This window comes from Myxocyprinus asiaticus, chromosome 16 (genome assembly GCF_019703515.2).
Source record: "Myxocyprinus asiaticus isolate MX2 ecotype Aquarium Trade chromosome 16, UBuf_Myxa_2, whole genome shotgun sequence".
Taxonomy (NCBI): domain Eukaryota; kingdom Metazoa; phylum Chordata; class Actinopteri; order Cypriniformes; family Catostomidae; genus Myxocyprinus; species Myxocyprinus asiaticus.
In genome coordinates, this window is record NC_059359.1 from 10094412 (window position 1) to 10108376 (window position 13965).

At 35.4% G+C, this 13965-nt stretch overlaps 1 protein-coding gene across 1 annotated transcript in view; it reads left to right on the forward strand.

Moving 5' to 3' along the window:
- Positions 1–11876, forward strand: part of si:dkey-199f5.8 (beta-1,4-galactosyltransferase 3) — a 38524-nt gene extending 26648 nt beyond the window's left edge. Inside the window, exons 4-7 of the mRNA XM_051721953.1 lie at positions 2211–2398; positions 3486–3608; positions 3998–4102; positions 7664–11876. Of these exons, the coding sequence (XP_051577913.1) occupies positions 2211–2398; positions 3486–3608; positions 3998–4102; positions 7664–7826 (579 nt within the window). The 3' untranslated portion in view covers positions 7827–11876. The remainder of the gene's footprint in view (positions 1–2210; positions 2399–3485; positions 3609–3997; positions 4103–7663) is intronic.
- Positions 11877–13965: the final 2089 nt, after the last annotated feature.

Sequence of the window (13965 nt, forward strand, 5' to 3'; positions counted from 1 at the left end):
CAAGGAATTTTGTTCCTCACACTGTATGTTCGCTTTTTGGGCTCTATGCCAGGAATGTGTTGCCTGTTGAATTTCTGTTGCCATGAAATTAAAACTTTTGGCTTCCTAGCTTAAATTTCCATTGAAGTGAAAGTTGTTTGATCTGAAAAACAAAAACAAGTCAAGGGTTCTTCCCAGTGTCTTGGAAACCTGAAAATATCTTAAATCTTAAAAAAATCTTAAAGATCATGGACAATGAAATTCATAGATCAAAACGCATGATAACACTGTGTAAAGTAGATAGTCTCTTTGATTTACTCAGGTCAGCCAGGGAGGGTCAGACTATCTTTATTAGACTGTCTGTTTAGAATATCTATCTATTTTAAGATTTAAATCATATTTATGGTTTGAATATGCTATGTTGCAATACCTACAAAGTTACAGAAATACTCAAACCAGCCCATCTGGCACCAACAATCATGACACGGTCGAAATCACTGAGATAACATTTTTTCTCGCCAAACCAATTTGTTTCTTGCATTTGGTACTCGGCAAGTGTTCATTTGAGACACTGTCTTAAGTTTCACATCTTGTACAAAGATACACTCTCAGAGCACTTTATTAGGTACACCTGTACATCTACTTATTCATGTGATTGTCTAATCAGCCAATTGTGTGGCAGGAGTGCAGTGCATAAAATCATGCAGATATGGGTCAGGAGCTTCAGTTAATGTTCACATCAATCATCAGAATGGGGAAAAAATGTGATCTCAGTGATTTGGACCGTGTCATGATTGTTGGTGCCAGGCGGGCTGGTTTGAGTATTTCTGTAACTGCTGATCTCCTGGGATTTTCACGCACAACAGTCTCTAGAGTTTATTCAGAATGGTGCCAAAAACAAAAAAACTTCCAGTGAGTGGCGGTTCTGTGGACAGAAACGGCTTGTTGATGAGAGAGGTCAGCGGAGAATGGCCAGACTGGTTCGAGCTGACAGAAAGGCTACGGTAACTCAGAAAACCACTCTGTACAATTGTAGTGAGGAAAATTAGAATCTCAGAACGCACAACACGTCGAACCTTGAGGCGGATGAGCTACAACAGCAAAAGACCACATCGGGCACTTTATTAGGACCATAGTGTTCCTAATAAAGTGTTAAGTGAGTGAATATTTTGTTGCTTGGTTACATTTCAGATCTAAAAGTCTAAAATGATACAACTCAACTGTGCCTTCGTTTGTTTCTTCTTAGAGACAGTGCTCAGTTTTAATCACTTTATCCTGTTATAGCTGTCCATCTAGATGCAAACCTGTACCACTCATTCTAAAAGGTCACCCCCCCCCCCCCCCCAACTGATCTGTCATTTTACTGGAAATAGTTACGAAAACACACACAATCCTTTTGTTTTTCAAACTATTGCAGCAATGTGCTAGATTCTAACCTGATTCAACTACATTCCCAGGATTTATTATTGTTCTGTACCTAGGTTAATACAGTTTTATGTAGGATTATAGTTCTGTGACATGAAATTGTTACAGTTTTTGGAATTGAATAGTTTTTGCTCAAGAATTCATGACCAGATAGGCTTAATGAGATTGCAATCCTAAAATCGAATTCATCCATGATGACGCACAATGGGATTTTAACTATTATTATTCTATACTTTTTTGTATTTTATAAATTTTCCGCCATGAAAATAGCCACGGAAGCTGGCGTGGTGTTAAATCGTTAACAAACAAACATTATTATTCTTATTATAAGAAATAGTAATATAGTAGTAATAATATTTATAATTTTTTTTATAAGATTTGTGCCATGCCATTGATTGTCCTCTGAGAAATACTTATTTAATGCAAACTCAGAGGTCAGAACATGTACTTTAAAACACTGGATTACCATAAAAAGAAAATCATCTTATGTTTGAGGCTCTGATATTCCCACCTCACATCAAGAGGGCAAGGATTAGAACGTAATCCTCATTAATCTGGCCTCTGAATCCTAGCCACGTTATACATTCAGTCCATTTTCAGAAGTAATATACACACAACAGCAGACTGCATTTTCGAGTCTGAATGCTTTATTTTGTCTTTACCTGTTTATGTGTCACTGGATTCAATTGTATTCATCCATTTGTTATGTTAGTGGACACTATACAGTATCATAAATCTGTATATTCAGTACTTCTCACTGTAGACGGTTCAATTATAATAACTGTCTGTGTGTGTGTGGTGTGTAGGCTGGTAATTACACCTTTAACCGAGCGAAGCTGATGAATGTGGGTTTTCGTGAGGCCATGAGGGAGGAGGATTGGGACTGCCTCTTCTTCCATGACGTAGACCTCATTCCCGAAGATGACCGCAACACTTACGTCTGCGACACTCACCCCAAACATGCCGCCATTGCCATGGACAAATTTGGCTACAAGTAAGTCTTCAGCTATTCTGCAATTCATTTGAATGTATTTGCTTGCATTTTCACTTGAACACCTGCACATATAGATTGACTGTTTTGCAGCCGCTAAACTAGCGTTGGGCTATACATGTGATAAAATGATCTCTCTGTATTTTTCATCTAATTATGTTCAAAATATATCTAGATATTTACGTATTTGCTCTGAACAGGCTTAAAAGAGTGATTATTTTTACAGTCAGAGGAAGCATAATTTCAAGCAAACATTCATCGTTGCCAAGTAGATTCCGATATAAAAAACTAAAATAGTAAAAATCTAGATTTAACTCATTTAAAGCAGGATTCTGACACTGTTTTCCCAAATGAACACAGGGAAGAATGTGAATGAATCATTTTTGTTTGTATGCACAATTATAACAGTACATGGTAATAAACAGCATTATTTACCTACATATATTTTTACTAAAACATTTTAATTAATGAAAAATGCCAAGTGATGAACTGTTTCAGTGATGTTGCAAAAGAAAACCTCATGGAGGGAATTTCGACTTACTAGCTCTAATTGCATTTTTGAGTCAGGCTATTAAAACGCTTTTAAAAAGCTCTCATACTTGCAAGTCATGAGACAGGGAAGGATTGCAAAACTAGTTTAATGTCGCAGTCTTTAGGACACTTAATGTCCAAATAAAAACACATTTAAATCATTGCAAGATTCACAGTGTTTTTTTTGTTTTTTTTTAGCAAGTAAATCATTGCAAATGTAATTTGATTGACCAATATTTGTTTTTAATGACCGATATGATACTGATAATTTTTTTTAATGTCCTATAAACGACATGAGTAACCAATTTTTATACACTTGTTCAAAGCCCCTCACTTAATTAATATTTAAAATATAAAGTCTTTTGTGTTCAACTTTATCTGTAAACCCAATAGTAAAGAACTGATAACCGATTAAGTGGAATAGTGTAAGTATCGGTTAAAAATATCAGTCAAACCGATTATCGGTCTATCTCTATATTTTGAATTTTCAATATATTGGCCAGCACTACATGCACAGAAGGCATAAAGAATATTTAAGAACTGTTTCGTTATCAATCAGGTTGCCTTACAAGATGTATTTTGGAGGAGTGTCAGCTCTGACACCTAGACAATATCTCAAGATGAATGGCTTCCCAAACAATTACTGGGGCTGGGGAGGTGAGGACGATGACATCGGAATCCGGTGAGTGTGTTTGATCTTGTGTGTTTATGCGTTGGAGATGTTGAGTGTGTAAGCAGATGCTTTGTGTGTGTGTGTGTGTGTGTGTGTGTATGGAGAGGCTTTTGTGTTGTAGGGGCCCTGCAGTTGTGTCGGAGCTGGCATTAAGCCAGTGGTCAATCTTTGCACAAAAGATCATGTTTAAAAACTGCATTTTGGTGATGCTGATCAAATGTAACCACAGACAATTTTAGTAGATTTGTAAGAAAATGATTATTGATTATACTTACCTGAATACACATATAAAAATAACATAGGAGCAAATATTGTTGCAATTTAGTTACGATTTACTCTCTCTTATTTTTCTGCATCTTTGTCTTAATGTTCTCTTTCTGTTTTCTTGTCAATCTCAGGGTTTCACTCGGAGGAATGCTGATCAGTCGCCCTGCTGTAAAAGTGGGCAGATATAAGATGATCAAGCACAAGCATGACAAGGGCAATGAAGTGAATCCCAGAAGGTACAATCACCTTTTTCTCAACTGTCCATTAAATGCAACTTTTGTAGTTGACGTGATAATGTTTCATCATATCTTTCGGTAATCCTTCTCTTCTGTTCATCAGATCCACATGTTAACTTTGCAACAGTAATTTCCCATTAAACTGATGACATCGCCTAGTACAGTGGTTCTCAACTGCACTGTAAACATAAAAATGTTAGGCAGTCAGTTGCATCCAATTTTTAAGTTGATAAACTCCCAAGTTTAAATTGCTAGAACTTTCAGATTTTGAATTTGTAATGCACATGCATGTTAATTGCTCTTAACTTGAAATATTGAGTAAGCTAACTCATACATTTAAAGTAGTACTCTTTGGCTGAACTTAAAATTACCATGTAAACAGGGCCGTAACCACAATATACACTGAGGTGGATAAGTCCCCTCCAGTAATCAGATATGGCCAGATTGTCCCCCCCAATAATTGATATCCTTGTTTCTGTTCTGCTGCAGTCCATTATGCACCACTGTCTAACTGTCATTAAGTTGTTGGAGGAGTAAACTAATGGTTTAAAAAAGTGTAATTTTTTAGCGTGCTCTGTAGTCTAACACCGCTCGCCAGTGTCATATGAAATAGCCAATCAAATCGATGAAGGCGGGACTCAGATGTAAGATGCTAAGCGGGAACCTTGTGGATTATTTATATTCCAGCACCATGCATCAGTAAGCAGTCTAGGTTAAGAGTGTTAGTGTCATGTAAGATCCAAGTATCTAACTAAACATGCAATGTTTGACCACTGTTTTATGATTGAAAACCATCAGTAATTTCCAAGGGTGAAAACTATATTCACCATTAGGCGAAATTTGACGTTTTGAATTAAAAATGTCACGTAGAGTACGTGATTCGTATGCCATTCATAACTGTGAATGTGAAAACATTAATGAAGCAGTTTTCAGCATATCAGGCTCAAGACAAAGAGTGAATGTGTGTATATTGTAAAGGAATTGAATGAATGTGGTAATCTTGAAGGCTTTGAAGTAGCTTTTTGGAAAATTCACTTGACATTGTGTAAGATAATGATCTATAAAACACAAAGTAGAGCGTTACCCACAGATTAGAACTAAAACATGGTAAAACCTGTGACTTCTGCATTCCATTGAGTTTTTAGGTTGTAGCAGAGACAGTGTTAAATATTTTTAATGCAGATATTATTAGGTAATCATTTACAATCAATTTAAGATTTTCGAAATAATTTCTTTGTCTTTAATTCTAAATTTTGTACATCATCTCCCAAGAGTTTTCTTTTAAAAGAGACAATTTTATTTTTAGTATGTCTTCAAGTCTGCGCTCAAACAGTAGTAGTTCAATATGAACTTTTTCAATACTTCCATACAATATGTTTTTGGAAAATGTTATGGAAAAGAGCAGCATTGGGATTCTTGAAGATTGTGTTAAGATTCTCATGGGGGCGACTTGAGGGCAGTAAATAATTTTGTGTATTTTCTTTTCACTAGCCATCAGTGATGAAAAGAAATTCAAATTATATTAGTCTTTGAGACAGCATAAAAAGAAAGAGAATATGACTGAAACAGGTGAATTGCTAGCAATGCAGACACCGTGTTTGTTTTGTACTGTGTGAACCTAAATAAAACCAAAAATTATCACATTTTGGGCCTTTATTGCATTTAACGTTTTCAGGCAGGACCAAAGAGTACCATTGTTTTTATGACTTCAACATCCGTGACCCCCCCACCCTTCAAAATGTTTTGCATGTAAATACATAAAGTAAAGGGATCTTTACTAACCAGTACTAGCTGGAACTAGTTCAGAATCAGTACAGTGCATAGCAATTGTTCAACTAGTAAAGCAATATACTGTATAACAATCTTAAATTGTACCCATCCTCAACCTAAGCTCAAGCTCCACTATTCACCATAATGGTAACCCTCAAAAACTTAAACATAACAGAAACTATTCTAAATAACACAACAAAACATTAAAAACTAACAAGTCTCCCCCTTTACATTCATCTTGCACAAAGACACATTATAAATCTAAATGTTGACATTTATTTTTCTTGTCGAGTACCATGCAAAGCATGCTGAGAAATAGAAATCCCCTGCCCAGTTTCAGCTAAATTTCATTTCCTGTAAATTTAAAGAGACAAGTTCATTAAACTCAAAACAATAAATCATTGAGGTTTGTGAACTCAAAAGAAAGAGGAAGTTCTAAATACTCATCAAGGTTAATTTATTTGAACTAATTTGTATGATTAAATTTTTCCTTACTCAAAACAATTATTTTGAGCATTAGGGTTTATAGTGTGGTTTTGCTTCAGGACACAAATTTGAATTTGGACATCAAGTGGTGACCCAGTACAATACAAAAATTGTTTATCATATAAAATTGAATTGCAATGGTTATGCTCTCAGCATCCAATTATTCACCACACAAAAACCATGACCTTGCTGCAAGGGAACACATTTAATGTAGTCTGGATTGTGTTTGCTTTTACCATATGTTGTTTTGTTCATGGTTTTTGAGGATGAGGGCATGTCAAGCAACCTGTCCATGTTGGAATATGTCTTATTTGGCTAGCTTTTACCAATTTAAAAATGTATTTGCACCAAAATACCATAGAGTTTGTTTAGATGCACAACCTTCAACATCAACAACAACAGATATGGGTTATCCATATGCTTTTCCAAAAGCGACTTGCAGTGCATTCGAGGTACAGGCCTACATTTAATTGGTATGTGTGCTCCCTGGGAATCAAACCCACAACCTTGGCATTGCTAGCGCTATGCTCTCCCATTTGAGCTAAGAACAACACTTCAACATCTTTTGAAAGTTGAAAAGCATATTCATTTTGTTATCCTAATTATGCATGAGTGCATTTTTTTAGAATCACTGAGCACTTTATAAAGAAGACCTGTACACCTACTTATTCATGCAATTATTTAATCGTGCAGATACGGGTCAGGAGCTTCTGTTAATGTTCACATCAACCATCAGAATGGGGGAAAAATGTGATCGCAGTGATTTTGACCGTGGCATAATTGTTGGTGCCAGACAGGCTGGTTTGAGTATTTCTGTAACTGCTGATCTCCTGGGATTTTCACACACAACAGTCTCTAGAGTTTACTCCGAATGGTGCCAAAAACAAAAAAACTTCCAGTGAGGGGCAGTTCTACAGATGGAAACGCCTTGTTAATTAGAGATGTCAACGCAGAATGGCCAGACTGGTTTCGAGGTGACAGAAAGGCTACAGTAACTCAGATAACCACTCTGTACAATTGTAGTGAGCATAATAGCATTCTTAGAATGCACAACACTTCGAACCTTGAGGCAGATGGGCTACAACAGCAGAAGACCACGTCGGGCACTTTATTAGGACCATAGTGTTCCTAATAAAGTGTTCAGTGAGTGTATTTGAATTTTGCGTTGTTTTCCCCCTGCTGTCTGTGACCCTATCAAAACAGACATGCAACACATTTTGTGGGTCACAACCCACCAGTTGAGAACCACAAACCAAGTACTTAACTATTAGATGTTCAAATACCAAACTATTTTCTTCCATGCAGGTTTAACATGTTGGCAAAAACCCGGCATACGTGGAAAGAGGACGGTATGAACACGGTGGAGTATGAGATTGTGTCTCGGGATTACCAACCGCTTTACACCAACATCACCGTCAACATTGGCACAGAGAAAGGCCTGTATCCGGAAAAAAAAGCTGCTTCCTAGTCGGACTAGCCAAGCACTCTTTCCTTGCGCCAGTGCAGCGCAGCCTGCAGAACTCTTTCTCCATATCCACTGGCCAGGCCAGTGAATCAAAAGGGACATCCTGCCATTATTGCGCCACAGACCTTGTTTCTGTGACTGTGGTGCCACCTAGTGGTCCCAATATTCTCTGTCCTAATTGGTCTCTTCTTCCCCAAAGTTTGACATTTGTATCTTATACTGGTTCAGTTTATCCTTCAGGATGCAGAAGATAACTGGTCCAAATACTGACCTTTTCAGGAGCTCATGGCCTCTTCAGTGAAGGACCACTCTGAAGGAAGAATGTGTTTCCCAACGGACAAACTCTTCGTACATCCTCTGTGCCCAAGGGCACCATTAAAAACCTCTGTTGCCTTAGAATCAAGCTGCACTCTCTGCTTACATTTCTCATATGATGACTGAAGTGTAGGTCCATGGTCGACATAGAGATGGGTAAATTTATTCTCTGCCACTGCATAAGAAACATTGTTTGCTGCACTACTCTGTGTCCGGTGCGTTTCTTGTTCAGTAAATTAGTACTGTAACTTTATGCAGGTGGGTGGAGTGATTTGTTTAATGGGATAGTTCACCCAAAAATGAAAAATTAAATTTGGTCATTTTATTCACTCTCATGTTGTTATAAATGCATATGACTTTTTTTTTTTTTTTTTTTTTTCCACAAAAGAAGAATTTTCATTTTTAGTTGAACTATCCGTTTAATCTTCCATTTCGAGTAACTCAATCAGAACTGGCCTCTTTTGGTAGTAATAACCACTTTACATGTACTGATGTTTTTCATTTTTATTTATTAATTCCCGGATTGTCGTTATTGCCTTCGGTTGGCTTTATAATCAACACGCTGCCTCTCACGTTCATGAAATATTCAAGACATCGTATTTTACCTGCATGAATTTTTGTTGCATTTTTTGGTATGATTTGCTTGATTGTTTGAGCATTTGTAATGGTTTTTTTTTTGGCTCTATTAGTGATAGGCATGTTGAATATATCTCTGTCACTCTGTTTGGTGAGGGAACATATCACATCAGTGCAGAACGCATCACGTTGTGTGTCAGTTTAGCTGGTTTCGTAAAGATTGCATGCTTCAGGATTCCTTGAGGCTTTGTCACCCGAGTCAAATTCAAATGTTTGCTAACATGCCTAATTATACAAACTTAAGCTTTGAAACTGTTTCAGTTTCCTTTTGACCGCACAGATTGTTTATTCAGATGAAATTGACCAAGCAATTATACACTTCTATCTGAAAACCTTTTAGAAAACATTGAGGCTCATTGATAGAAACACAAGCAGAAAGAATTTGTGCAAATTGTTTGTAAAACCTCACGTAAACTGTTCCGTTGAATTGAGCATCCTAAAGTTTGTACAACCATACTTACAGAAATTGGTAGATTGAATTAAGGTTTAAGCATGATTTAGAATTCATTCTGCTTGTTACATGAATGTAGCCGCTGTGATTGCATGATTCCATTTCATTTTTGTACATTTCAAACATTTCAGAACTGCAACGTTTCTTATAAATTTTGGGAAATATCAGCATCAGTTTTACTTTGAATACTAAGAATTAGACTGAATTATGGCCTCCACTGGCTAATGTTAACCTCATATTTGCCAATACCTGCTACCTAGCTGATTAAACCTTAGAAAAATTTTACGTTGTTCAGTTCCTCCACATTGTAAAAGGGGCCCTTTTACTGTCAGGTTGCCAGATACTGCTCTGTCCATATGTATCAGTAAATGAGTGTATGGTTGTCTGCATCTCAAATTTGTATATGTGTGATGGAGTTTGTTAGACTGACATTTTAGAAATTGCATTATGCTTTAAAAATAAAAATAAAGCCCATTTTTAGGATCATTAGGGTTTTTTGCGTTGTGACATTTTGATGTAAATTAAGCACATTTTCTCTCAAATTCTCATTGGCATAATGCATCTGTTTATTTTACTTTTAAGATCTTATTTTCATTTCATTTGTTCATTTCATGTTCATTTTATTTCATTTGTTCGCAGTGACGATTCTCAGTAATAGTATTTTTTTTGTAATGCAATAAAAGGTTTTTCCATTCCAGTAATGAGGTTTTTGAATGTTTTGCTTAATTGACAAAAATAATGTCACAATACAAAAAATATACAAAAGTCTTAAAGGGATAGTTCAACCAAAAATGAAAATTCACTCATCATTTAATCATCCTCATGCCATTCCAGATGTGTATGACTTTATTTCTTCTGTTGAACACAACTTCCTAGTGCTTGATGCATGTGTAGAGAGCTAGATGGCGCTATAGGAAGTGTAATTGAGCTTGAAATCATGATCGCCAGGGAGACTGATGTCAATATGTACAGTGAAAAAAGGAGTTACATTTTGGTCTGTTCTCACCCAAAACCAACTGGATCGCTTCAGAAGACATGGATTAAACCACTGGAGTCTGATGGATTGTTTATGCTGACTTAATCTAGTTTTTGGAGCTTCAAAGTTTTGGTCACCATTCACTTTCATTGTGAAGACCTACAGAACTGAGATATTCTTCTGAAAATCTTTGTGTTCTGCAGAAGAAGGAAAATCAAACACTTCTGGGATGGCATGAGGGTGAGTAAGTGATGAGAGAATTTTCATTTTTGGGTGAACTATCCCTTTATTTTCCTTTTAGGTGAAAAATGGGCCAGACATGTTCTTAATAGGCTTTGTGAGATTCACTATTTTGTACGGTATCGAGAGCTTGTGATGGTTCATTTCAAAATCTAGTGTTGGTTCATTGAAAATGTATTTGATGTGATGGATGCAGAGATACCAAAAATTCATATCTTAAGTTTTTGTTCTGTAGCAAGAATGATTGAATGGTCTACATTTATTTCAGTAAGGCCATTTATGATCAGGTTAATTCAATTTGACCCACATATCAGCTTATTGCTGTTGGTTGACTGTTGAAGAGTAACACATCACGTGATGATCACCTGATTTCAGAGACTGTAAACACTTTTAATGTTAGTTATTTGGAATGTAATGGGTGCTTTGCTCTTTAAGGAATGTTCCGGGTTCAATACAAGTTAAGCTAAATCGACAGCATTTGTGGGCATAATGTTGATAACCACAAGAAATAATTTCGACTCATTCCTCCTTTAAAAAAAAAAAAAAAAAGCAAAAACCGAAGTTACAGTGAGGCACTTACATTGGGGACAATGAAAGTGAACGTGGCCAATTTTTGAGGGGTTTAAACTGACTTAAACCCCCCCCTTATAATTTTAAAAAAGCACTTGCATTAATTCTTCAGTTAAAACTTGTGTATTATTTGAGCTGTAAAGTGGATTAAATTGTCATTTTAGGGTTTGTTGACATTACATCGTCATGGAAACAGTTGTAAAATTGGCTATAACTTTACACAGAAAAGGTTAGTAAGTGACTTATTCACACTAAAATCATGTTTACACACATATTCTTTGTCTTGTTATACTTTGTAAAAAGTGAATATTTTAATGTTAACAAATTGGCCCCCATTCACTTCCGATGTAAGTGCCTCACTGGAATCTCGATTAGTTTTTTTTGGTTTTTAAAGGAGGGACGAGTCGAAATTAATTATTGTGGAAATCAATATTATGTCACAAATGCTTTCGATTCAGCTTAACTTGTATTGAATGTGGAACATTCATTTTAGCTCCTAAAATGCATGTTATTTTTTTATCACAAATGAAAGTTGAGAGCTTATATTTGATAATTATTCATATCACCTTCACGAATTCATGGAAGGTGCTAGGAATATGCTCAGTTGTTTCAGCAAAGAAAGATATAGTTAACCCTCCTGTTGTCTTATGAAACTGCACCCTCCTTTTGGTCATTTTTGACCCATATTGAAAAACATTCAAAATGCAAATATTATTGATTAGTGTACAATGGAACTAAAGACCCCCCTTAACAAAAAAGTTTTGTTGTGGTCCCAAAGTGTATTATGATGGGGGAAAATAAAGAATGTATACTAAATATTAATGGAGCAACATAAAGATAAAAAAATATATAAAAACTTGGCAAACATTGGCCTAGTGTTTGTGTGTGGACGTGCATGTGTGCAAAACCCTGTTTGAGAGGAAAGTATGTAATTTGTGGGAAAGATGCCGTTCCCTGTGAAGCAGGTGGGGAAGTTAAAGACCAGTATAGGGGGCTAGGGGCTAAATGTGAGAGAATTTGAAATATTTTTAGGTCATTTTGATTAATAAATGTACAAAATAACTATTCAAAGCTGGAACACATTCAGAAAGTTCGAAGGTGAATGGTCACAACTGGTTCTTCCCATAGGGGTCAAAATTGACCGTTAAGACAGTGGAAGGAACAGTTTGTTTTAAAGTGTTATTTCTCTTAATTAAAATATACAAATATATATATATATACATATATACATATATATATATATATATATTTATGGTCTTGACAAAGTCACAGTGTTTGGTTTCAGTACTAAAAACTATGCAGCATTTATAACTTATTCTTTACCTGTCCTGGGTCATAAATTACCCTAAGACAGTAGGAGGGTTAAGTGATATGTACACATCACAGGTTGCATGCTACTCAGGTGGTTGTGATGGATCAGATGTTTCTAAATGTGCATTATTGGGCTTCAGTAATCTAGGTTGAGTTCTTCGATGAGCAGTGCTCTGCACACTACACAGTGGCCTTACGATGATTTAATAAAGCATATGTTAATGTATTAAATGTCTTGTGTCTTTTTGTGACTGACTGGTGTATTGGTGTAAAGGAGGGCAAAAAGCTTATGCATTTCACAAAAAGGTTACTGCACGACAGTGAAATACATTTCTGGGCTTTTCACTTTACATTTAAGTGGGCAAATGTAATGCTGCAGGGTTCCTGCTGTTTTTGATAAATGAATTTCCATGACACTTCCATGTGAATATTTTAAAAAATAATTTTGATTCAGATCGATTCGCTAATGATTCAGATAGATTGGTGAAGCAGCTCAACCGATTCATTGAAAATTTCTACATTGAATAAACAATTTGCTCACAAATCGAAGATCATTATGGCTTGGCAGTAAGAAATTAATTATAGTTATTTCTGTAATTGCATTGTGAAAAGGAGTGACTGATAATTGTGAAATTCTACAAGTAAAAATGCAATTACAAATATCAAAATGATGTTTTTTACTAGTTTAAATTCCATTTTGATATAAATAATGGGTATTACTGCGAGTATTACTACAAGAAAATGTTTTAATCAAGAATTAACATTTTTACTAGTGCAAATGTAATTACTGGTGTCAAGAATTGGAACTTTCACTAGTAATAATTCTATTCCTAATATTACGAATTAGTATGAAATTAAATGAAATTGCATATATTATTAATGATGAGCTGTCAGTGTTTGTGATCATTTTTATTATTTGCAAATATTTAGCTCTTGGAGTTTACATTCATTTGTTTGACGTGCTAAAATGGTACTGTCACTTTAAGAAAACCAGTCACTTCAGAGCAATAATAATAATCTAAAATAAAATTATGGAATATGTGAATTATTATTATTTTATTATCATATTTGATACATCAGGCTTTAAAGTTCATTAGCGTCCTGAGATCCAGCAATGTAATATTTTAAGTGTATCTCAAACCCATACATGCACAGTAGTAAATCACTGGGTTAAAGGACACCCTGGCCTTTATAGAGATTACAAATATTTGGGAGCTTGGCAATGACAACTTCCTCTCCTTAAATGTATGACATTACAATTTAGCATATCAAATTCAATATGAATAATATATATATATATATAAATTCATACACATATATATGTATATATATATAGCTCTGGAAAAAAATTAAGAGACCACTCCAAATGTTTGGTTTCTCTGTATTTACTATTTATAGGTATGTGTTGCATTTTTGTTTTATTCTAAAGTACTGACAACATTTCTCCCAAATTCCAAATAAAAATATTGTCATTTAGAGCATTTATTATCAGAAAATGACAACTGGTCAAAATAACAAAGATGCAGTGTTTTCAGACCTTGAATAATGCAAAGAAAACAAATTTTCAATCACAGATTTCATGCCTCTTGGCATGCTCTCTACCAGTCTTTCACATTGCTGTTGGGTGACTTTATGCCACTCCT